Consider the following 27200-nt stretch of genomic DNA (forward strand, 5'->3'; position numbering starts at 1 on the left):
TTAAAAACGTCCCTAATATAATGATATCTATCTATCTATCTATCTATAGATATAGATATATATATCTATATCTATATATATATATATATATATCTATATATCTATATCTATATATCTATCTATATATATATATATATATATAGATAGATAGATAGATAGATATATAGAAAGCAAGAGGGAGAGAGAGAGATATGTATATATAGACAGAGAACCTCTAATTTTTTTAAAAAAACTTCTCTAATATACTGATATCTATCTATCTATAGATATATAGCTATATATATATAGCTATATATATATATATATATATATATATATATATATATATATATATATATATATACAGAGAGAGATATTTATATATATCTATCTATCTATATATCTATCTATTTATATATATATATATATATATATATATATAGATATATATATAGCTAGATATCTATCGCTCGATCTATCTATCTATCTATCTATATATATATATATATATATATATATATATATATATATATATATATTAGATAGCACAAAATAATATTTTTTAGTGGGCAGATGTAGGGGTGCAAGGATTAAAGAAATCCCAGAAAAGATGATGGCAGTCTGTGTGTTGCTAATGGTGGGATTACAGCGTGAGTGCACTCAATTCATCTCTAATCTAATTTTTTTTTTTAATGTAACGCAGTTTATGGCTATTGGGCTGATTAGTAGTTCGACAAAGACAGATCTTAGCAAGCAGGAACAAGCTTACTCAACACTATAAGGCAGGATCTTTTCACCATTGTCAAATCCTGTAGCTCACCTCCATCATTTTCCTTTTTAACGGAGAAAAATTAAGAAGTAATGGCATAGCAAACGCGCTCTATGACAATTCTGCCCACGATTCCAAATGCCTAGGTGTGAATGGAGCCTAATGCCGCCTACACACGACCGGTTTTCCCGTCGGAATAAACTCTGAAGGTTTTTTTGACGCTTCCACTGAAACGGTCTTGCGTACACACGATCACACCAAAGTCCGATCGTCAAGAACGCGGTGCTGTACAACACGTGTGTACGCGGCCTAAGACTTTGGTAGTACATTAGCAGAGTTGAGGGTAACATTGTGGGGCAGGTTCCAGGAGATAGGCAAGTAAGCTCTGCCTTATGTGACCACCTTTTTCTTAGGCTCGGTTCACACAGGGGGATGACACGACTTGCCGCGCCGCGACCTGACAAGTCGCCCCCGTTCTGTACTACGGAACCGTTCTAAGAGGAGCGACTCGAGTCGCTCCGACTTAGAAAAAAAGGTTCCTGTACTACTTTTGGGTGACCTCGGGCGACTTGCATTGACTTCTATACAGAAGTCGTTTGCAAGTCGCCGCTGAGGTCGCGGCAGGTCGCGGCGCGGCAAGTCGTGTCGCCCCCTGTGTGAACCGAGCCTTAACCTGGTATTAAACCCAAAAGCAAACATTTTATTATACAGATACTCTTTATTTAACAACTTACCTGTTTAATGACCGCTCTCCCCACCCGAACGACGAGCTATACATGATTGTATTGTACAGTACAGAATTTTCATTCTGTACTTCTGCAAATTAAACCGCTATTGAGCTGAAGTTTTGTGTTTAGACCCTTTTTTCAAAACACAGTAGAGAACAGTAAAGAATGCTTAAAATAAAATGCTTGTGGCTCCTTGTTTAACAACCTGGTCGTTGGAACGGAACCGGGTTGTTAAGTGAGTAGTACCCGCATTGCCGCTTACTAATTTTTAGATATGATGGCTGCATTGGTTTTCTGTTCATTTGGGGGATTCAGCCAGTAAATCTGTTTTTATAAAGAACAAGTTCTCTTGCAAATGTATCAGTTACAGGGATGAGACAAACTATTTACCACTAAAAGGGGAGCTTACAATGAACGTTTTTTCTGTAAAACATTTATCTCAAAAGGAAAAAAAACTGCTTATAAAGTGTGATCTGGAGTTTGGCTTAAATTTGTTAGTGTATTTAAATCTGCTAGCCCATCGAATACTGCCAAATGCTGATGTCTGCTGTGTTCATGCACTCCTTCATACAGAGAGGAGGGGTCACTCTAATACAGGAGGTACATTACTGGCCAGATCACCAGATGAAAACAGTGAGTGGCAAAAACCTAAAAAAGAAAACGAATTCTACCACCGTCTAATGATTGCTAAACTGCAATATATTACATTATTTTTTTTATTTTTTTTTTAGGATAGCGTGGAGAGGGATTAGGACACCTGTCAGTTCTTATTGCTGTCTATGTCCCTGTTAGGGAGATTCACCCTTTCTATTTGTCTTCCAATGGGAACACTAGTTCTAGTGACCTAGGGGGGCCTCAAGAGATTCCCTTAATTTGAAGGGATTTGTTTTGGTTATGGGACGTGAAGTGAAGGTAAATCTCCCTAATGGGACAAAGACGGCATCTATATCTATAAAATCTACATAAAAAAAAAGAAAAAATTCCTATAGTTCTACTTTAATATCGTTTTAGGTCTGATTCTGTTTTGGAACAACCCTCACCAAGCATGCATACTTGGATCATTTAAATCTGTTGGAAGAGAAGAATAGGGACTGCCATTGCTGACTACCTTTTGAAAATACTATTTGCCTGATTGCTTTTCTGATGCTTTGTCATCAAAGTATTGTAAGTGGTTGGTCTAGAATATATATGTATATATATATATATATATATATATATATATATATATATATATATATATATATGTATATATATATATATATATATATATATGTATATATATATATATATATATATATATATATATATATATATATATATACATATACATATACATATACATATACAAATACACACACACACACACACACACGGACACCATACAGTGCCTTGAAAAAGAATTCACACCCCTTAAAATTTTCCACGTTTTGCCCTGTTACAACCAAAAACTTAAATTTCTTTTATTGGAATTTTTACAAATAAATACGTGAAAAGTGAAATCTAGTGGAACCAATTGCCTTCAGAAGTCACCTAATTAGTAAATAGAGTCCACCTGTGTGTAATTTAATCTCAGGATAAATACAGCTGTTCATTGAAGCCCTCAGAGATTTGTTAGAGAACCTTAGAGAGCAAACAAAATCACGAACGCCAAGGAGCACACCAGACAGGTCCGGGATAATGTTGTGGAGAAGTTTAAAGCAGGGTTAGGTTATAAAAAAAATCTCCCAAGCTTTGAACATCATACAAAGCTCTGTTCAATCCATCATCTGAAAATGCAGAGTATGGCACAACTGCAAACCTACCAAGACATGGCCATCCACCTAAACTGACAGGCCGGACAAGGAGAGCATTAATCAGAGAAGCACCCAAGAGGTCCATGGTAACTCTGGAGGAGCTGCAGAGATCCACAGCTCAGGTGGGAGAATCTGTCCACAAGACAACTATTAGTCGTGCACTCCACAACTATTAGTCGTATACTCTTCCGTAAATCTGACCTTTATGGAAGAGTGACAAGAAGGAAGCTATTATTGAAAGAAAGCCGTAAGAAGTCCCATTTGCAGTTTGTGAGAAGCCATGTGGGGAACACAGCAAATATGTGGAAGAAGGTGCTCTGGTCAGATGAGACCAAAATGTAACTTTTGGCCTAAAAAAAAACAAAAAAAAAACGCTATGTGTGGTAGGAAACTAACACTGCACATCACCCTGAACACATCATGTTGTGGGGATGCTTTTCTTCAGTAGGGACAGGGAAGCTGGTCAGAGTTGATGGGAAGATAGATTGAGCCAAATACAGGGCAGTCTTAGAAAAAAGACTTGAGACTGAGGGGAGGTTCACCTTCCAACAGGACATGGACCCTAATCATACAGCCAGAGCTACAATGGAATGGTTTACATCAAAGCACATTCATGTGTTAGAATGGCCCAGTCAAAGTCCAGACCTAAATCCAATTGAGAATCTGTAGCAAGACATGAAAATTGCTGTTCACAGATGCTCTCTGTCCATTATGACAGAGCTTGAGCTATTTTGTAAAGACAAATGGGCAAAAATGTCACTCTCTAGATGTGCAAAGTCCCAAGACATACCCAAAAAGACTTGTAGCTGTAATTGCAGCATAAAGGTGGATCTACAAAGTATTGACTTAGGGGGGCTGAATACAAATGCACGCTACACTTTTCACATATTTATTTGTAATAAATTTGGAAAACCATTTATCATTTTCCTTCCACTTTACAATTATGTGCCACTTTGTGTTGGTCTATCACAAACAATCCCAATAAAATACATTTATGTTTTTGGTTGTAACACGACAAATGTGGAAAATTTTAAGGACACCTTCCTTCACACGCACATGAACTTTAATGGCATCTCAGTCCATAGGGTTTAATATTGCGTTGGCCCACCCTTTGCAGCTCTAACAGCTTCAGCTCTTCTGGGAAGGCTGTCCACGAGGTTTAGGAGTGTGTCTATGGGAAGTCCTGACCGCAATGCGATAGAACACCTTTGGGATGAATTAGAGTGGAGACTGCAAGCCAGGCCTTCTCACTCAACATCAGTGCCTGACCTCACAAAGAAGAATGGTCAAAAATTCCCATAGACACACTAATATATATATAAATATACAGTATATTAGGTAAGTTTAAAAAAAAATCTGAGGTTTCTTACTACATACTTTTACTGGGTCATTTACTCAAATTATTAAAGGCAGAGGGCCGGTATGATAGCCAAGCAGTATGTATTTTCACAAACAGGTCTGCAAAAACAGCCTCAATGTTTTACCTATGAGGTAGGAGAAGAGGGGTTTGGGCAGACAGGTGCAGGGCTGTATAATCCGGTGTAGGTTGGGCAATAGAGATTGGACCAACTTTTCTTACCTGTCTGATGCCTCTTTCCTCAAAAATCAGGTCAGTGAACATTTTGTGGTTGCTCATAGTTAAATGGTAGTGCTCACTAGATTGGCATAATGTTTCTTAGAATTGTTCAAGGAAACCATAATAAATGTATCTGCCAATCTGTCTCTAAAAATAATAATGTACGGGAGACGTGTTGTATACTCAAGATTAGGGATGAGCCGAACACCCCCCTGTTCGGTTCGCACCAGAACCTGCGAACAGACCTAAACATCGTGTGAACTTTAGAACCCTATTAAAGTCTATGGGACTCGAACGTTCACAATCTAAAGTGCTCATTTTAAAGGGTAATATGCAGGTTACTGTCCTAAAAAGTGTTTGGGGACCCGGGTCCTGCCCCAGGGGACATGGATCAATGCAAAAAAAAGTTTTAAAAACGGCCGTTTTTTCAGGAGCAGTGATTTTAATAATGATTAAAGTGAAACAATAAAAGTGTAATATTCCTTTAAATTTCGTAGCTGGGGGGTATCTATAGTATGCCTGTGAAGGGGCGCATGTTTCTGGTGCTTAGAACTGTCCCTGCACAAAGTGTCATTTGTGCAGGAAAAAAAGTCTTTTAAAATCACTTGCGGCTATTGTCGGGTCCTGTAATACAGAGAACACTCAATGAGTGTTCTCTGCATTAGCCGACAATTCATTCATTCATTGATAAAAAATAAAAAAAAGCGTGGGGGTTCCCCTAAATTCAATTACCAGGCCCTTCAGGTCTGACATGGATATTAAGGGGAACCCCGTGTCAAATTTTAAAAAAAATTGACGTGGGGGTCCCCCTAAATATCCATAACCAGACCCTTTATCCGAGCACGCAACCTGTCAGGCCGCAGGAAAAGAGGGGGGGACGAGAGAGCGGCCCCCCCTCCCTCCTGAACCGTACCAGGCCACATACCCTCAACATTGGGAGGATGCTTTGGGGGTCTGTGACCCCTCAAAGCACCTTGTCCCCATGTTGATGAGGACAAGGGCCTCATCCTCACAACCCTGGCCGTTGGTTGTGAGGGTCTGCGGGCGGGGGGCTTATCAGAATCTGGAAGCCCCCTTTAACAAGGGGACCCCCAGATCCCGGCCCCCCCCTGTTTGAAATGGTAAGGGGGTACAAAAGTACCCCTACCATTTCACAAAGAAAGTGTCAAAATGGTTAAATAAGACAAACACACTTTTGAAAAATTCCTTTATTAAAAATAAAAAAAATAAAAAAAAGATTCCAGAGGTGCTAATCCACTCTTGCTATCCAGCGACGGGTCTCCGGGGTCCAGCGATGGATGATCATATCCAGCGACGGGGGATCTCTCAGTCCAGCGCTGTCCATACATCCTTCTGTCTCCACTCCGGAGACACTGCAGAGATCCTAACGGAAACCTGCGTTACATCAGAGGGGGCGGGGTCACCCACACGTCACTGGGGAACCCCTGGCTTCCCTCTCCAGTGTCAGAAACGTCAGCGCTGGAATCTTTATTTTATTTTATTTTTTTTAATAAAGGAATTTTTCAAAAGTGTGTTTGTCTTATTTAACCATTTTGACACTTTCTTTGTGAAATGGTAGGGGTACTTTTGTACCCCCTTACCATTTCAAACAGGGGGGGGCCGGGATCTGGGGGTCCCCTTGTTAAAGGGGGCTTCCAGATTCTGATAAGCCCCCCGCCCGCAGACCCTCACAACCAACGGCCAGGGTTGTGAGGATGAGGCCCTTGTCCTCATCAACATGGGGACAAGGTGCTTTGAGGGGTCACAGACCCCCAAAGCATCCTCCCAATGTTGAGGGTATGTGGCCTGGTACGGTTCAGGAGGGGGGGGGCGCTCTCTCGTCCCCCCCTCTTTTCCTGCGGCCTGACAGGTTGCGTGCTCGGATAAAGGGTCTGATATGGATTTTTAGGGGGACCCCCACGTCAATTTTTTTTTTAATTTGATGCGGGGTTCCCCTTAATATCCATATCAGACCTGAAGGGTCTGGTTATGGATATTTAGGGGGACCCCCACGTCAATTTTTTTTTTAAATTTGACACAGGGTTCCCCTTAATATCCATGTCAGACCTGAAGGGCCTGGTAATTGAATTTAGGGGAACCCCCACGCTTTTTATTTATTTTTTTATTTTTTATCAATGAATGAATGAATTGTCGGCTAATGCAGAGAACACTCATTGAGTGTTCTCTGTATTACGGGACCCGACAATAGCCGCAAATGATTTTAAAAGACTTTTTTTCCTGCACAAATGACACTTTGTGCAGGGACAGTTCTAAGCACCAGAAACATGGGCCCCTTCACAGGCATACTATAGATACCCCCCAGCTACGAAATTTAAAGGAATATTACACTTTTATTGTTTCACTTTAATCATTATTAAAATCACTGCTCCTGAAAAAACGGCCGCTTTTAAAACTTTTTTTTGCATTGATCCATGTCCCCTGGGGCAGGACCCGGGTCCCCAAACACTTTTTAGGACAGTAACCTGCATATTACCCTTTAAAATTAGCACTTTAGATTTCTCCCATAGACTTGTATAGGGTGTTCCGGCTTTTCGAATTTGCTGCGAACAGCCCAAATTGTTCACTGTTCGCTGAACAGGCGAACAGGCAATGTTCGAGTAGAGCATGAGTTCGACTCGAACTCGAAGCTCATCCCTACTCAAGATAGATCAATACAAAAATGACAAAAAAAGTCCTGTTCCATAGATCCACCTTTCTGGGGCTGATAGATCTTTCTAAAGTCTTTATTTTTAGAAGAACAGACTTGAAATCTCACATTTATTCAGGCCACCCTCTTACTGGTGGCTTATGGCCCACTGTTGATGTAGCAACCATGTCAATCCATCATTTCTTTTAAAAAATGACTGCAGCTGAATGATTGTTCACAAGCTGAGAGAAGAGATATTCTGGATCCAAAGGAAGTGAGTGTGTGGGATCATACCCAGGAGGACACTGAGCAGTTATGTAGAAGTCCACCCTGACACCGAAAGAGCCAGCTTATTGCAACGTAGTTCTGTTAGCGGTCAAGAAAGGATTAATGATCACTTGTCATTCTCCCAGACTTTCAGGATTGACCCATAACAGGCCAAAAGTCAGCTTCTCCTATAATTACACTGAACTGATTTTGTTACTCATCTTTCCCTCGGAATTTTGTATTTACGATCCTCCTGGGACAAACTCTTCATAGTGTGCAGGTCTTTCCAATTAATTAGAGTTAGTGCTACAGGGTAGCAAGGGCTGGGGATTAAGTGTGCAGTGTAATCAAGCAGCATCAATCAATATTCATCTACTTCTCAAGTCTCATCACCTACATGATGACTTGCAAACAGATTATTAAAAAGAGATGGTGCAAGTGTTTGAAAGGCAAACTAGAAATGACTGAGGACAGTATAGGGACCTTTAATAACTAAAGGTAAATCTGGGCACATTCACCCTGTACAAATAGGGCATGTTACAAAACTGGTACGGATTGCAAATATGGGAAGACAAACATGGATTCTAGGGCTAATTATTATTTTCCATGTGATTGACCTTTCTATATATTTTAATTGGTTGGATGTCTAAAATTGTGGTTTGATGTATATTCAATAAGAAAATCAAAACTACATGCATGTATGGCCAGTGTGCCTTAGCTATCAGGATGTCTGATGTGGGAGTGATACCCCAGCAGGGAGTCAATTGGTAATTCACTGATAAAAATCAATAACTTAACATGTCCAAATGAGAAACATTAAAATAAGATTGAGTCTGACAGGTAAACCATTTATAAGGGTGCATACACAGTAGGCAGCAGATTCTAGAAATGCTGGCAACAACAACAAAAAAGTAGCAGAAAAAACATTCCCATGGAGCATATTGAACACGCGTTTACGAGCATTTGCATTTTTAAGTGTTTTTTCCCCCAAAACTCTGGAAAAAATGTGCAGTTAAAAATGCTTGACGCACTTAAATGCCATGTTTAGACACATCAAACATTTCTGCCCAAAGGCTCCTGTCCAAAATTGCACTAAAGGCGGCGCTTTACTGTCGTTTTTGCTGAGGTTTTCGGCCGCTAGCAATGAGAATGGCTGTTAGCAGCCAAAAAATGGTTAAAAGCACCACTGCAGTGGTGCTCTGCTGGCGGTTTGACAGCGCTGCTTATTGAGTGGTCTATACATCACTTCTACAGCGCTGCAAAGTTGCGGCTTGCAGGACTTTTTGGCATCCTGCCAGCACACCGCTCCAGTGTGAAAGCTCTCGGGCTTTCACACTGGAGTGAAAGGAGAGGTTCTTTACAAGCGATATGCAGGCGCTATTTTTAGCGCTATAGCGCCTGTAAAGCGCCTCAGTGTGACAGCAGCCTTATTAAGACCTTGAGCTCCTGATGCATAGAGACGTTATATGTTCAGTGAATGAAGATCATTCAGGCAAACTTAAAGGCAACAAATGCACTTCATAACTATGGCAAATGGCACAATAAGCATTCATCAACTAATGGTTTCTGAACCAATCATTCTTCAATAAATAGACCCCATAAGCTCCATGGACTAAAAATACCTCTTGAGAGTGCAAAATAGTGACCAGCTGCATCTGGAAACCATATCTTTCCTCCTCACAGGAAGATTCTAAAAATTTGTGTAAGTGGACTGGCTTCTGATCTTCTGCCCCATAGCAACCTTCTCATGCACAACAACAGCACTGAAGTTATTCGGTCCAGTTGGCACTTGGGTGATGCAGTCTGAGCCCCTTTTATGTGTATAAGTCCTGGAGCTCCTATGCCACCAGTACTTCAACAGCCTTAAGCTGTTGAGGGACTAAGTAAATCCCACAGGGCCTTCCAGGGCTTCCCAATTACAATACAGCCAGCCATAGATGTGAGATGTGCTCAGAAAATCAATGACAAAGATTTTTTTTTTTTATTAAGGATGATAATTTTGGCTGACAACACATGTTTATGCAGCAAGTAGATGCCCTTGGCACTGGGCTTGGAGATGATGGTGATTGTTTAGAAAAAATAGCTTATGAAACCTCCCACTCGAAGATCAGACTGGCAGGGGGTCTGTAGCTATGCATACTTATCTGTTCATTTTTAGCTAGATCTCTAGATAACATAACTATATCCCTGTGTGTGTGTGTTACCCCCATGAAGAAGTGAGGCTGCTCTACCTCCTTGTAGGGGGTCCATACATCTGAATACCATTCCCTTGTGTTGCAGCAATATCTGTTTACTACATACTTATAGAATTCTGGTTGAAACATGAAAACCTTGTCTGTGTAATCCTCAAAAATGCCTTTTCCTATGGAAGGCCGAATTGGCAGTCTGTCATATAGAAGTGAAGAGCCAGTGATATTTGTGAGGATAAAGAAGGCCTTTTTTTCGGTTGCCTATGGTTATCAACAATGAAATTTACTAACAAAATTAAAAAAAAAGTTTTTTGTTGCATGTTACCTTTAACGAAGCACATTGACATAGACCACATAGCGAAACTATCACTTTGGGGTCGATTTACTAAAACTGGAGAGTGCAAAATCTGGTGCAGCTTTACATGGTAGCCAATCAGCTTCTAACTTCAGCTTGTTCAATATTCAGCTTGGACAAAAAAACTGGAAGCTGATTGGTTATTTTGCAGAGCTGCACAAAATTCTCTGTGCAGCAGTTTTAGTAAATCTCCCCCGAGTATATTATTTAGGTTCTAGATGTAGGCAGGATCTTGCACCAAACTTTTGGCTACCATGCACAGCTGCATCAGATTTTGTACTCTCCAGTTTTAGTAAATCAACCCCTTTGTGTCCATGAGGTGCAGAGGTTCCCAATAAATGGTTCCCAATGAATGGTACCCAATGCCCCTTTTTTATAGTTACATTTTAACACCTGAATTTTCCATATAGCCATTTATTTCCAAGCATAAAGCTTTTATTTGGAAAATAACTACACATTTACGGGGACTACAGTTGAACATTAAATACCTGGAAGTACTTGGAAAGACTTGCTGTTAAATGATATAGAATACGTTATTGTTGAGAAATCTTTAAAGATAGAAGTTATTTTGTAAAAACTGCTGAAAAAACAAAATGGCTACATTATTTTAAGTGAATTTTATGTTTTCAGCCAATAACCCGCCTATGGTAGCCAATAACTTACCCGTTTTCTCTTCCAGGTTATTTGGGAGCAGTGGGGCATGCAGTGCATGTGGACAGTCCATACCAGCTAGCGAAATGGTGATGAGGGCACAAGGCAGCGTATACCACCTGAAGGTAAGGCTATGATCAGTGGGGGGTGGTTCTGTAAGTTTCGTACAGTAAGATGCATTTGTAAGAGTGAGTGAAGAAAGGTTGCTTTTAGCAGCTAATCATGTGCTTGCGTACATTTTTAAAGACTGGAAGAATGAAGCCGATAAACACATTGTTACTCAACCAGAAGCATATACTGTATAACGTATGTCTGTATGGGGAAAGATAGGTTTACTCTAAAGTTAATTGTAATATATTGAGCCCTTGCTATCATCAGTTCTGGTTCCTTAGTTCAGACAGATAGGCTGGACTTTCTGACTATAGCTTTACAATTCCCGATTAATTGCCCAGTGATGTCCACATTTGTATATCTGTATACATTTATTTTTTTTATTTTTTATTTTTTCTTATTTTCCCTATTTTCTCTCCTCAGTGTTTCACGTGTGCCACATGCAGGAACAGACTCGTTCCAGGAGACCGATTTCACTACGTCAATGGCACAATCTTCTGCGAACATGACCGGCCTTCCGGTTTACTGAATGGACACTTAAACAGTCTTCAGAGCAACCCGCTTCAGAGTAGCCCCATGCTACCTGATCAGAAAGTGAGTTCACACTCTGTGATGGGTAATAGATCAATCATGTTGTTATACCAACATTTTTAAATTCTTTTGTAGCTTCCCTTGTTATATGTTGTTTCATTAAAGGGTCAGTCCAATGAAAATGTATATTTTAGTTGTCATAGGTAGAATAAGATGGGCTGAGGCATCCCCTAACTTTTTATATGCCTTGGATACTCCAAACAGGGAGAATTCCCTTCTATAATTCCTGACGGTGTTCCTATTCACTTGGAAGTTTTGGATGTTCCTGTCCACCTTAGTGTGATTCAATTCCTACTGTTACATTCTATATAATAAAAAAATAATAGAGAATTATATGGTGTGACTCCCTAGTTTGTAGCTGACTGTTCTACATTTAAAGTAAACCTACTTCACCTTTATTAAAGGGTTAGTTCACCTTTATCAAAAAACTTCCTTTGCAGATGAAGAGTGCCTCTAGATAAAAACAAACTGACTAAAGTTAAATATTGCCATTGCTATAGATGTAGGCCATATATGTACCTCATGAAGGCAAACAATCCTCCCCTCATTGTTTGCCTCTATAATAAGTTTGTGCTCCTGGGAAGGAAGCCCGTCATATTGACGGAATTATCCTCTAAATTGAATTAGATTTTTGAGTGGATTCAAGTGCTTTCCTTTATTATTTATTACATGTACCTCATGAAAACTGACTGGAATACTCCCAAGACATTGCTAGGACATTACTAAATGAGGCCTAGCCGCCACTGCTCACCTCCACCATCATAGGAGTGAGCTCCTTCTCTGACTCAAACCCCCTCAAATGCTCTTTCTCTCCCCTGATGCAGTAGCTCTGAGCTCAGCATTCCAAAGCTCACTCCTGTGATGGTGGAGATGAGCAGTAACGTCTAGGCCTCACTTAGCAACATACTGGGAGTATTCCATTCAGGCTTCATAAGGTGCATAAATGGCCTACACCTATAGCAAGGGCATTATTCAACTTTAGTCAAAGCTGCACAGTTTGTTTTATCTACAGACATCCCTTATCTGCATAGATAGTTTTTTGATAAAGGTGAACTAACCTTTTAAAGAGACTTGGTCATTTTGCACTAAATGTGATTGCAGTAGTTGAGGGTCTTCTTTCAAGATAAGCTGTCACTTTGCCCTGATTGTCTTTAGTTGTCTGCAAGCACTTTTTGATCTCCAGAAAGCTTTAGTGCATCTGGGCAACCCAAATCATTTATGGACTGTCCTTATGTAGTAGCCCCTAACTTCTGTGAACCAGCATTAACCTTCTTTAAAGTGGAACTTTACCCAAAACAACTTGATAAAAATAATGTTCTTTAGCAAGAAACATACATTCCACATTAATAATTATGCTACTAAAATGAATGTGTGCTGCTAATTGCCTTCAGCATTGCTCCTGTTTCTTCTTGCTGGAGGCTGCCATTTTGCTGAAGCCCAGAGCCCCTGAACAGCATGTTTTGGCTGTTAGCAGATCGGCCAAATTTGGCACGGTGCCTAAAAATAGAGCAACTGAGCATGTGCAGAGCAGGGTAAGACAGTGTCTTACTAGATTTTAAACAGTATAGGCACCTATTTTTAATGTTTTACATAGCTATACCCACCAAAAGGGGCCAGCCTGAAGTGATCTTGCAGGACTTCGTTTTATGACTAAAGTTCTACTTTAAAGAGGAACTGCAGAATTGCAGTCCGCTTAAAACATCTGGCGCTTTCCTCCAACCACTTTGCATATTATTTTGTATATACCGTGACTCTGGGCTTGAAAAATATGCTGCAGAAATCTCCCTCCACTGACTGTGTGTCTGCAACCATTTTAACTGTGGGTAGCTAAAGCTGCTGCCTGTTCACTTCCTGGATTTACACAGACACACATCTCCGGCTCTCATTGGCCCTCTTATGACTCACTCCCCCGCCCCCATTCCTGGCAAAGGAGAGCACATGATGTCATAAGCCTAGGCTAATGACCAGACAAGAAACAGGAAGTGGGCTGTATAAGGTATTTCCCGTAGAAAAAAAAATGTTTACTATCCAAAGTTAAAACAAGGGCAGAAGATTTAATAGATGAAAAGATGAATCCCTATCTTTACCATTCAACTAATAAGTAATAGAGGTCCTGGTGTTGGAGTCTTAAATGGCCGGGAAGGGCTTGTCTCCATCAGGGGACAGGGTTTACTTTGGAGTGTACCGCACTCCTGAGCACACTGAAACTATAGGATATAAAGCCCAAGCATATTTTTTGTTTTGGATAGAGTATGGAATTGGTTTGTGTTACTGTTGGAGAGATGTCACCTCACTGTTGGTCCCACAGCCCAAACAAGAAGAAAAAAGATCAAAAAAATTAAATCCTGACAGAGGTGATACCACTTCCCTGCTCTACTTTAAAAAAATATATAAAAATTAACATTATTTAAAATAGCTTGTGCTTTTCTTCCACTCTTAAAGCGGGAGTCCGCCGGGACTCCGCATTTTTTTTTTTTTTAAAAGCCAGCAGCTACAAATACTGCAGCTGCTGACTTTTAAAATAGTGACACTTACCTGTCCAGCGCGCCCACGATGTCGGCACCCGAAGCCGATCTGTAGATCGTCTCTCGGGTGCTGCCGCCGCCATCTTGGGTATGGGAATCAGGAAATGGAGCCTTTCGGCTTCATTTCCCGGTTCCCTACTGCGCATGCGCGAGCCGCGCTGCGCAATAAGGACGGTCCCTGCTGCCTCTGGGATCTGTGTGTTTTCCCAGCAGGCAGCGGGGGACTTGCGGAAAGGGGCGTAATATATGCCCTTTTCCGCAGAGAGCTATCCCGGAAGTGGGTGCAGATACCTGTACTGTACAGGTATCTGCACCCCCTCCCCCCTGAAAGGTGCCAATTGTGGCGCCGGAGGGGGGGAGGGTTTCCGATGAGCAGAAGGTCCACTTTAGGGTGGACCTCCGCTTTCACTATTGATCACTTCACTGCATGTGGCATATTGCTCTAACAAGTTGTCCACTTTGGACCGATCGGAAAATAAATCATTTATCAAAGCATGTATGGCCACTGTAACATGAACACGGACAGAATATATATTTGTTTTCATTGTCTGTTTCCCTGGTGCAGATTTTCCCCTCACTTCCTGCCTGATAAAACATCCCCACCCAGAACAGACAGTGAGGGGAAATCTCCCTGATGGAGCCCTGGATGGCAGTAAAACCCAACAAGAGTTCTAACCCTACCCCATTGTGTGTAAAATTAAAAATACATTTCTTTTTGGTATAGATTAATTTTGATATTATAAATGTATTTTTTTGTTCACAGGAAACAACTCTTTTCAAACTTTATTCTTAAATCCTATTTATTTTATTCTTTCAGGTTTGCTAAGGAAGTGCAAGCTGTCCATCCTCTGTGCCTTCTGTTCATAACTCATCAGAGACACAATGTTGGCATATATAAAAACCTTTAAATATTATATACATAAATATATATTTTCCTCCTTTTAAGTTTAATCAACGTACAGTGTTGGCACACGTCCTTTCTTCCTGACACGGACTATTTAAAAACTGGAGGAGGATAAAAACTTGTAAATAAACTGTAAAATAAAACTATTTTGCAAAGTACAGCCAGCCTAAAACTTTTTGGACAAAAAAAGCTGAAAAGTTGATGTTAATTTCTATACAGGACTTGTAAACTGTCCAACCAATGCTCGACATCGCTGGTGATATTACAGCACACAGCCAGTGAGAAGCGGCTGATGTTATCTGTTCCACGGATGAGGCAAAATGGATTCTGTATGGTTCAGTGGACACTTGACGGAACCCTGCCGCTGGCCTTCAAGGACATGTGTCAAAAATGTCCAAACCTGAGGCATCTGGGAAGATTTGAAGGATGCGTTTTATTAGTACTTGCACTATTTTGATCACAGCGTTCTGAAAACGAAATTGATATTGTAAGGCAGGATAGTGAAGTTGGAACTTTGTATATTGTATTTATTACCCACGTTTTTCTATTAGGCCTGTACATGCTCTAAAGAATCCACTGGGGCCAAAGGGAAAGTTCAAATTTTGCTTGTGAGCTGAACAAATTTGAAAACTAAAGGTCACCATGCATGGCTTGATTGTTACAAGTTGTTTGTTGGACGCAAACATCACTTGTGAAGAGCTCATGTAACATAAAGGCAATAACCAGAACATCCAACTGCCGGCAACACTCAGAATAGTGCTTCTCTACTGTAAAAAGGTCTGAGCATATTTAGACTGATTATTTTTCTGATAAAGATATATCAGCGTGTGTGTGCCGTATGCACCAGTGAAATTGTTATGGTGGGTTCTGGTGCCATTTCAATGTAGTAAAGAATCCAAGTGGTACAGCCACTAAAGATAGGCAGAGTTCTCACCATTAGTTCTTGATAAGATAATCCAGCCCTTGGATGGTATAGCTTCAACAACTTTCCCAGCTTAACTTTTCAAAAAATTGCATGACTCATCGTATAACTAAAGGCAAAACATTTTATTTAGTTTTAGATAGGGAAGGGTTAATGCTACTCTTGAGTTTTTTGCCAACTGGGGCTTATTAGAGAGATTTCTGTTCACTTCCTGTCCTCTAGAACAGTGGTCATCAACCCTGTCCTCAGGGCCCACTAACAGGCCAGGTTTTATGTATTACCTGCAATCACTGAGCAGCTAAATATATCACCTGTGATGTATTTCAGTTATCTTGCAATCCTGGCCTGTTAGTGGGCCCTGAGGACAGGGTTGATGACCACTGCTCTAGAACCAGCAGGATTTCAGAGGATAGCTTTCTAATGTGAGGGAAATACCCTCTTAGACAGATATGATGAGAACATGGTCGTCACTGAAGGATTTCCTCTTATTTTTGTTCTTGTGGGAGCTCAGAAATATATTTCCAGCGACACAGGTGATCAGGACAGTTAGAACAATAAAACCCAGACAGTGGTTCTAAACCAATCCCCCACTAACCAAATATAATGAAAATGTTGCATTTAATCATACTCTTAAATGAAGCAGTATTTGGCCCATTAAGACCAAAACAACAAGTACACTTAAATTTCACACTCCTCGGCTAACCTTTGCTTTTCTCCCCTGCCACTCTGTTTGGTTGCCGGGATGGAGAAGTATGTGATTCACCCCCCAAAGTGGCTGCATTGATGCTTGGTAATTGGCCGTTGAGGAACCCTGCCCTGTCACATTGGGATGGGGAGAAAATCATCAGTCCTATGTAAGCTCCAAGTCATGCCTAGAGTTTACACAGGGCTTTTGGTGGCCAGTCACTGCAGAGAGAAGGTAAGTGTGCAGCTGGGGAAGACAGAAGTTAAATTAGGGCCTCTATGGATGGGCTTTGGGCTTGTGTTGATGGCATCAGTTTGAGACCTTTTTGAGATCATTTAGAATTCATTCATGGGTGAATTGTCTTGCAATTGACCTCCCTCTGACCTGCATTTTACCTCCATCGGGCAGGTGCATTCCCATAGACTTGTGAGAATGCAAAACCTTCCTTTAACAAAAGCTCACCAGCACAGGCTCTGAGCCCATTACTTTGCCCTTCAGGTTCACTCAAGTTCTTCGGAAAAGTGATTATACAGTATATATTCCATTTCGATTTTTGCTGATCAAATAGCAGATATTTTTCGGCATAGGTTTTATAGTTTTCCGCAGTAATAACTAATAATATGTTGATAACATATAGCTATGGTAAGCCTAAAGGTGCTTATCACCATTTCCTGTGTACTCTTAATATCAGATTATGCATGTTATTCGGACCTTACTCAGGCTACAGCTCAAGAAAACATGATAACAAAGCCGATTAGTTTATGTCCTGCCTTACAATATCAAATAATTAAGAAAGTTTGTGTTAATCTAAAGGGGCATTGTAACGATAATGTTGTGTCCATTTTAATCACACAGGCAGGGGTTAGGGAGCAGCAGGGTTATTAAACTGCCTTTTTTTTAACCAGGATCATGTGAACTGAAGCCATGGCATAAGCGCACTGTAGTGCTGACAGTCTTCATTAAAAATGGTAAGACTCTAAAGTCGCTGCCCACAGCTGTTAGTGGTCATGTGACCTGATGTACTGACTTCAAGTCGTAAAACCTTAGACAGCAAATCTAAATTTTTTTTTTTGCCCCCCTACTTACCCATGTGATCAAAGCCAAGCCAACCCAACTTCAGTCTGTCTGCTTCAAAGAGAAACATATGTTTTTATTCGGTACCCACTTGGAGTTTATATTTTTAACCTTACTTGAAAGTAGTTTTCAAGTAAATCGTTTTTTTTTTCACATTTTACTGATGTTCCATATTTTTATCTTTACACAGACTTGTAGCTGCTTGTACCTTCTTTGTTTCAGTAATAGTCATCTTGCTGTGACAAATAAAAAAAATACAGGACAGGCTTCTACAAAGTTCATGGCTTTCAATGAAACTTTATTGACAGCTCAGTCCATTCATTGCTGCATTGCAAAACCAGAAGCACAACATGCATATTTAATATGCAAATATGGCTCCCTGAATGTTTATATCATTTAAAACCTATAGCGAAAATGAACATTGAATTTCCAAGATGAAATCCAATCACATACCTTAGAAATGGAATGCTTTGAAAATATTCCCGCCCCTATGCTCCTTTTTAGGGAGTTGCAGAAAAGCGACCTTGGCTAAGCTGTGTAAAACATTTTTTGGTGACTGCTTGGAAACTGTGCCCTTCTGCTGGATGTTCCATCTAAACCAAGACCCTCCAGATGCTGGAAAGACATACTGAAAGTTGTAGCCCACCAGCAGCTGGATGGATGTATACAACCCAGCCCTTTTCTACACCCAACTGTCGGCGCCATGCTCACTACCCTTTCTTCCGAACCCTATACAGCACTGCGTACACCGTTAGCACTCTATAAATATTTTTGTATCCTTGGAGAATGGTTTAATTTATGTTTATGAAAGACTTGTCTAAAAGTTGCATGCTGGGAAGCTGCAGTGAGAACGTTTTATCTGGTTGTTACAATAAAAGTGAATAGATAGAATTAAAAAGTGGTATTTGTTTTTTTCTTGTTCTAGATTTTATGAGGCAATAATCAATGTCATAAGACTAGAAACAGGATTTGTTTAAAGGAACAGTGATGCCTTTGTAATTATCATGTATGCCTTTCTTTATACTTTTTCAAGACAAGGTGTCCTCACTTTGGTTTTAAAGTTTGCAAACCCACCATTATTGGATGCACCAGGTGATGTATGCAACATGTGTACATAGCATTTGTGTGGCTGTTTATCTCAACCTTTAGGTGAACCTGGGGTTTGACCATGCAAGGCAAAGTAATAAGTTCACTTTAAAGGTCACCCCTGTAACATTACATACACTCCTTCCATTTGCTTGGCCAAAGGAAGCAAAAAAACAAAATGTCTAGTACATGCGGTTATGGGGAGCATGTGACTTGTTCCCCATCTTCCGATGTAACAGAAGCTTTGTGGTTGACCAGTCATGCACTCTATGCTGTCATATAACTGGTGGACAAGTCTTCAGACCGGTGTAGGCTCCATGTTATGACTTAAAGCTTACATGGGGTTTCTTCTCAAAGGGAACAATGGGAAGGTAAGTATAACCTGTTGTGTGGGCTAGCAAGAGAAAAGCATCACCTTGAGTTTTTACATATTCATCTACATTTGCATTACATACCTGGGTACATTAAGGTTGGCCAAAGATGGATTTTCTGAGAACAACCAGTGGGAAGCTGTCTACTCATTTGGGAAGAGGAAGGGCTTTCCTCAACTTTCCCTGATGGAAACAGCTACACAAAAGTGGCACATTCTAGGAACTGGAAGTCCTCTGACTAAGAAAGGATCATTACTGACCTCTAGGAGACCCAGACAAATGATGCTGCAAACTGGAAGTGTTGCTTGCTATTTTAGGACATTTATGGCAAGGTATTTCCTTTTCCTCAGTTCACTGTATTAATATAAATATGTAGGCTGCTTGTACTATCGTCTTTTGAAACTGATAGTTGTCAAAGCAGGATTGTTGGATTTTAGTGTCAATCAGGTAAAAGCAGATTTTTAAGGGTTAAAGTTTAATTGTTAGAAGGTCTAGGCAGGGGTGTCAAACTGGCAGCCCTCCAGCTGCTGAGGAACTATAAGTCTATATGCCTCTGGCTAAGGGAGCCATAATTGTAACTGTCAGCCTTGCAATGCCTCATGGGACTTGTAGTTTCCCAACAGCTGGAGGGCCACCCGTTTGACATCTGTGGCCTAGGGCAGGGGTATCCAAACTATGGCCCTCCAGTTGTTCAGGAACTACAATTCCCATCATTCCTAGTTATGTCTGTGATCATCAGAGTTTTACAATGCCTCATGGGACGTGTAGTTCTGCAACAGCTGGAGCCTGGTGGATCGTAGTTTGGAGATCCCTGGTCTAGGGTAAGACCAAGATTCAAGGGGTAGAAGTTAACCTTTAAGTTGAGGTTTGATTGTGGAGGGCGGTGATAGGTGTTAGGACTTAAACTTGAACTCTGAGCAAATTTAAAGTAACAGCAGCTAGTGAAAGCACCTGAATTTAACATTGCTTTTTGTTAACCCATGTACAGTGGCACTCAGACTGGGAGACAGAAGGGCAAAATTAGAGGCCAATCAAGTATGCTACATGCACTTGTGCTAAGAGAAAGGCCAGCAATAGATGGTGCAAATTTCTTTCCTGCAACCACAGACACAGACGCAAACATTATTGACAAGGGAATCCCTCCTGCCGAGGATCGGTGCAAGCTGAAGACATTGATTATCGCTTTAGCAGCTATAGCAATCGCAAGAGGCTGGTTGTACCCAATTTGATCAATCGATCAACTTGGTATATTCAGTTTGCGACTAAGGATTTTAATCGTGTATGACTGGCCTAAGGCCCCTTTCATACTAGTGGACTGATTGGGTCCACCTGACAGTTTTTCATTGGACCCTCCAGTCTTCTCTATGGAGCAGTGGGAGTCATGACACTGCCGACATCTGATCCTATCCACTATAAACAGACACATGTGGATCCGTTCCCCATCCGTCTGGTGGATTGAATGGCAGGGTGTAAACAGACAGGCAGTCCATTTCCATCCGACCACCCATAGAGGAAAGCGGGCTGTGTCTGTGCCCGCTCTGCATAAACGGAGCGGACGTGGACCAGCTATCCGCCTGCTAAGTGGGGATCAGAGAACAGATTCCCTGCTGAGCAGGCAGACTCCAATGGAGCCCGCACAGTGTTAAGGGGCCTAAAGTAAGTAGTGGGATAACCTCATGATTCTGCTGCTGATCCTGAATTGCTCACTCAGTCTGTGAACAGAGAGGTAACCACCATGTATTGCTCTAACTGCAGTGGAGAAAAGCCAGGTTTTTAGCTTAGCTGTGCCTTGCAAACCTCAGAACTGGCTGGACAGAAAAACAGTTCCTTTGGTAGGTAAAGTTGCTTCCATATATAGTTACTGTACATAGTTGGTAAATTTGATTAGACATCAGTCCACAAAGTTCAACCTGTGTGGGTGCATGTATGCTTTAATGTCTTGTGTGTATGGGCCTTAACACTTTCCATATAGCTTCATACTGGTTAGGCTAAAGCCTCATACACACGATCGGACTTTGACAAACTTTCCTGTGGATTTTTGCACAAAGGGCGTCGGCCGAAAACTTGTATTGCATACACACGGCAGGAATTTTTCAGCCAACTTTCACCAAATCATGTGGTTTTTCTGCTCTTTACCGCCACCTTTGGTCAACTTCTGTATTGTTGTCTGATCTTTTGCATTGGTTCTGAGCATGTGTGTTTGTACTTTTTACAAAAGTCCTATGCTTTTCTGTACACACGATCGGACTTTGCTCCATCTGACTTTTTTTGCTAGAAAGATCCCTAAGATCCCTAAGATCTAAAGGCCCGTACACACGATCAGACTTTTTGACAACAAACATGCAAATTAGCTGTTTTGGAGCAATATCCAGCCGTGTGTATGCTCCATCGGACAAACTTTTTCGGTTTTCATCGGACTTTTGTTGGCTGTGCGAACGGACAAACTTTCTGGCAACAAAAGTCCGATGGAGCAAAGTCTGATTATGTGTACAGAAAACCATAGGACTTTTGTACAAAGTACAAACACGCATGCTCAGAACCAATGCAAAAGATCATACAACAATACAGAAGTTGACCAAAGGTGGCGGTAAAGAGCAGAAAAACCACGTGATTTGGTGAAAGTTGGCTTAAAAAGTCCTGTCATATGTATGCAATACAAGTTCTCGGCCGATGCCCTTTGTACAAAAATCCACAGGAAAGTTTTTACAAAGTCCGATCGTGTGTATGAGGCTTAAGAGTTTTTTTTAAATTGTTAACACTTCCCACGGACACCACAAACTGTGGAAGGGATTTCCACATCTTTATTGTTCTAACAGTAAAGAACCATTTACACAGTTTAAGGTTAAATCGCTTCTCCTCCAACTCCATTGAGTGACGACGTGTTCTCTTGAACTACCTGAGACAGAACAGTTTTTTTCCTATGCTATAATCACCATTTTCATATTTATATACTGTACAAGTAGATACAGTATATATATTTTTATACTGTATGTTTCAACTATCTATTTTTTAGTTTGCCTGATGTTCAGCTTTAAGTGTTGAAGGTTAGGGCAAATCATTTAGGTTAAAAGGTAGGAGTATGAAAATTCTTACCAAATTTCTTAGGAAAATGTGTATGCAAATTCTCAGTATATTTGAATGTTGCTTGAAAGTAGTCTGCTTTTAGCATTGGATTTTGGAATGAATGGAGTTTACTAAACAAAAACCCACATACACTGTTAGAAATTTGTACATTGAAGAAAAAAATGTCCATCCTACTATTTAAAATTTTCTCATTACTCTGGTCAAAATCGATCACCAATTTGGCTCCACTAATGATTAGAAAAAAATGAGCAAATTTTCTTGCAATGAAAAATGTTGAGCAAAATGTTATTGGTCTATACCCAGCTTTAGTTTAGATAAGCAGCTATTATTGTGGCATCTCTGAAAAGCGATCTGCTGTGGATTGCTTTTCAGAAGCATTTGACAGGCTTTTTTCTGCAATGATGTATTTGTGAAATTCAATAGACACAGTGGGGGAGAATTACTAAAACTGCAGCACTCAGAATCTGATGCAGCTGTGAATGGTAGCCAATCAGCTTCTAACTTTAGCTTGTTCAATTAAGCTTTGGCAATACAACCTGGAAGCTGACTGGCTTCTATGCAGAGTAAGGCTGGGTTCACATTGCTGCGATGCGGGAACGCCGCGAATCCGCTGTGTTTTCCCGCATCGCATACCTCCCGCCGGCAGTTCACACTGCCCTATGCGGACGGCTGGGGGTGTCAATGTTATGTTAATGACACCCCCAGATCCGTCGGCATATCGCAGTGCGATCTGCCGACTCGCACAGGAATCGGATCGCATGGTGTGAACCCCCATGCGATCCGATTCCGTTGCGGACCCAAAAAAGGGTCCCGTGCGAGTTTGCTGCGGGACCGATGCGAATTCAGCCATACTGTCTGTATGGCTGAACTCGCAGCGCTACGGAGATCGGATGTGATTTGCTGTGCGAATCACATCCGGTTCTCCCCCCGCAGCGGTGTGAACCCAGCCTTACACCAGCTTTTGCACTCTCCAGGTTTACTAAATAACTCCCAGTGTGGGAAATTTGCTAAAACTAGTTCACAGAAAATCTGGCGCAGCTGTGCATAGTAACCAATCAGCTTCTAGGTTTCATTGTCAAAGATCCATTGAAGAAGCTGGTTACTATGCACAGCTGCATCACATTTAGTAAATCACCCCCAGTGTGACCCCCAGAAGATTATTTTACTCACACTGTTGCATTGAAATGATATCTGCCCCATTTAAAGAGTTAAATTGAGGTTAAAGGCCACCTGTAAATGAGAAAATCATAGGCTACCTTGGCTGAAGTCTTACTTAGAAAATGCTATATTTCTGGCTGTTACGTCAATCCAAAGGCATCGGATATTTCTGAGGCACTGACCTAGAACAAATAGGAGTCCTGACATTCCTGGTCTGTGTACTTCTTCCACACCACCGATCCAAAAAGTAGTGATGTCAGAGACAACCAGGCAAATAGCATTTTCAGCCTGTCTCAGAACTTAACCTGCACATACTTTAATCTTTTCTATATAAGTGCTCAAAAAAAGCATCCAAATAAGTTCTACATCATCAAAAAAGTGCTCAAAGTCCATAAAAAATTCATGTGCCAGTAAATTCCAGTGATCCAGCAAAAATAAATGACACTCTTCACCTAGTTGTGCACCACCACTCACAAGCTGCTTACCAGATAATAAGACCTCGAAGAAGGAGGCCAAAAGGAATGGATGGATGATGATCCCAGGTGTCAGATGGAACTCATCCCACCACACGCAAAAACAATCCACATGGTATATAAGACCTGGTTCACACTGAGGCAGCACAACTTGTAGCGCAACTGCCTCAGGCGACCGGGATCCGACTTTAGCAGCGGCTTGCAAAATGACTTCTGTATAGAAGTCAATGCAAGTCGCCCCAAAAGTCGTACAGGAACCTTTTTCTAAGTTGGAGCGACTTGAGTCGCTCCAATTAGAATGGTTCCATTGCACAGAACGGGATGCCATTTGTCAGGCGGCTAAGTCTCTGAGTCGCTAAGACTCTGTGTGAACCGGCTCTAAGACCCCTTTCACACCACACTGCACATTGTGTCGGCGGTAAAACGCCACTATTTTTAGCGGAGTTTTACCGCCGGATTTGCGGTGGATTTGCGGCGCATTTCGGCCGCTAGTGGGGCGCTTTTACCCCCCGCTAGCGGCCGCGAAAGGGTTAAAACCGCCGGCAATACGCCGCAATAGCGGCGTTTTGCCGGCGGCATTACAGCGCTGCCCCATTGATTTCAATGGGCAGCAGCGGTGGAGGAGCGGTAAACACACCGCTCCTTCACCGCTCCAAAGAAGCTGCTGGCAGGACTTTTTTCTGACGTCCTGCCAGCGCACCACTGTAGTGTGAAAGCCCTCGGGGCTTTCACACTACATACAATGGTGCAGCTTCTTTAGGGCGGATTGCAGGCGCTATTTCTAACGCTATAGCGCCTGCAAAACGCCCTTGGTGTGAAAGGGGTCTAAAGCTTAAAATTGGACGAGAGGAAGAAAGTATCTCATAGTGTAGTAGTTCACAAATTCCAACGTTTATTAACCACTTCAGCCCCGGAAGAATTTACCCCCTTCCTGACAGCGCATTTTTTGCGGCTCGGCACTGCGTCGCTTTAACTGGCAATTGCGTGGCCATGCGACGTGGCTCCCAAACACGATTGGTGTCATTTTTTTTTCCACAAATAGAGCTTTCTTTTGGTGGTATTTGATCACCCCTGCGGTTTTTATTTTTTTGCACTATTAACAAAAAATTGCAAATTTTGAAAAAAATGCATTATTTTCTACTTTTTGCTATAATAAATATCTCTAAAAAATATATAAAAAATTTTCATCAGTTTAGGCCGATACGTATTCTTCTACATATTTTTGGTAAAAAAAAATAAAAATCACAATAAGCATTTATTTATTGGTTTGTACAAAAGTTATAGCGTCTACAAAATAGGGGATAGCTTTATGGCATTTTTATTGATAATTTTTTTTTTTACTATTAATGGCGGCGATCATGACTGCAACATTATGGCAGACACATCGGACAATTTTGACACATTTTTGGGACCATTGGCATTAATACAGCGATCAATGCAAAAAAATGGCATTGATTACTGTAAAAATGTCACTGGCAGTCAAGGGGTTAACCACCAGGTGGCGCTGTAGTGGTTTAGTGTGTCCTAGGGAGTGATTCTAACTGTGGGGGGGGGGGAGGGGTTGTGTGTGACACGTCACTGATCAGCGCTCCCGATTACAGGGAGCTGTGATCAGTGACAGTGTCATTAGGCAGAACGGGTAAATGCTTGTTTACATTAGCATCTCCCCGTTCTTCCTCACCGTGAGACGGTATCCCTGCGGACATTGGGTCTGCAAGCCACCTCTTAAAGGGCCATGTATAGGTATGTTAACCTGTTAAATTAGTGCAATAATCTTTCCCTTAAACAGAAAAAAATGTGACACGTAGCGCTAAATGTGTAAATAACTTACACCATATACCTAATTACATCAAACACAGAAACATATATCAAAAAAGATCCATATATACACTCGCATGTACATGTGAATATGAATATAAAGTGCTAAATGTGCAAACAATATACTGTGAAAATATACTTTTAAATCCAAATTAAATCAAATGACATAAAAAAATATATTAAAAAATGTATCAAGTGAAAAACAGTGTAAAAAAAGTCCAATACAGGTAATCCACGTGAAAGTAATGATAAGTGTCCAAATAAATGAATTGCTCCTTCACCACACCTTCTGTGACCGTGAATCCACCAATGTGAATGCACTCACCAGCTATTAAGCCAAACACTCTCGTGCTTGGCTATTAGAGCTTTAAATCCTCTAAATAGAGTGATAGTTGCGGAATCATCAAACTTGCGAAGCTCATACACATTGGTCCCTCCTTGATGATATACGTGTGTATATAACCTTGCAAAAAAATGAAAGGAAGCCTCCAATAGCGTAATACAGTTTCAACACACTCTTAAACCAATTCCAGTGCACTCACATGAACAATATAAAAGAAAAGCCAAATCACAGATAACTCCACATCACGCTTGAACTTCTTAATTGCATTTATATGCTGGGGCATTGGTGGTCGCGGCGGACCTCAGATTAGGCAAGTGATTTAATTCCTTCTCACCCCTCCTTATTCGCTGCGCTTGCTCTCTTTCAGCAGATCCGCGGTGTTTTAGAGCGTGCTGCACACCTCCCTTCACTTCCTCCGTCCAGCAACCACCTCACGCCGCCCAGCTTTCTAGATCACTGATACACTATGTTCGCCAGATAGCCACGCCCCGACATGTTTCGTCATCAGTATGACTTATTCATGGGAATCACTGCAACTTTTTAAGTCACACGGTATTTGCGCAACAATTTTTCAAGCGCTTTTTTTTACTGTGAAAACAAACAGTTTAATGAATTAAAAAATAACAAAACAGTAAAGTTAGCCCAATTTTTTTGTATAACGTGAAAGATGATGTTATGCCGAGTAAACAGATACCTAACATGTCATGCTTTAAAATAGCGCACACTTGTGGAATGGCGTCAAACTTTGGTACTTAAAAATCTCCATAGGCGAAGTTTTTTACAGGTTACCAGTTTAGAGTTAAAGAGAAGGTCTTGGGCTAGAATTGTTGGTCTCGCTCTAATGCACGCTGCGATACGTGTGATTATAATGCCGTTTACATATGTGGGCGCGACTGACGTATGCATTTACTTCCGTGCATGAGTACACGGGGGACAGGGCGGTTTAAAAAAATTTTTTTTTTTGTTTAACCTAAATTGTTTTATTTTTACACTTTCTCTTTACATTTTTTTCTTTTTTGGATCACTTTTATTCCTATTACAAGAAATGTAAACATCCCTTGCAATAGGAATGGTGTGTGACAGGTCCTCTTTACCCCAGAT

General features: G+C 41.0%; 1 protein-coding gene across 1 annotated transcript in view; it reads left to right on the forward strand.

The window, feature by feature from the left end:
• LOC143973956 (LIM domain transcription factor LMO4-A) overlaps nt 1–18664 on the forward strand; it is a 39581-nt gene extending 20917 nt beyond the window's left edge. The window contains exons 3-5 of the mRNA XM_077474882.1: nt 10983–11079; nt 11489–11659; nt 14999–18664. Of these exons, the coding sequence (XP_077331008.1) occupies nt 10983–11079; nt 11489–11659; nt 14999–15007 (277 nt within the window). The 3' untranslated portion in view covers nt 15008–18664. The remainder of the gene's footprint in view (nt 1–10982; nt 11080–11488; nt 11660–14998) is intronic.
• Nucleotides 18665–27200: the final 8536 nt, after the last annotated feature.

The sequence above is a fragment of the Lithobates pipiens genome, unplaced genomic scaffold, assembly GCF_037356315.1.
Source record: "Lithobates pipiens isolate NorthernLeopardFrog02 unplaced genomic scaffold, aLitPip1_a1.2 Scaffold_1, whole genome shotgun sequence".
In the NCBI taxonomy this organism is placed as follows: Eukaryota; Metazoa; Chordata; class Amphibia; order Anura; family Ranidae; genus Lithobates; species Lithobates pipiens.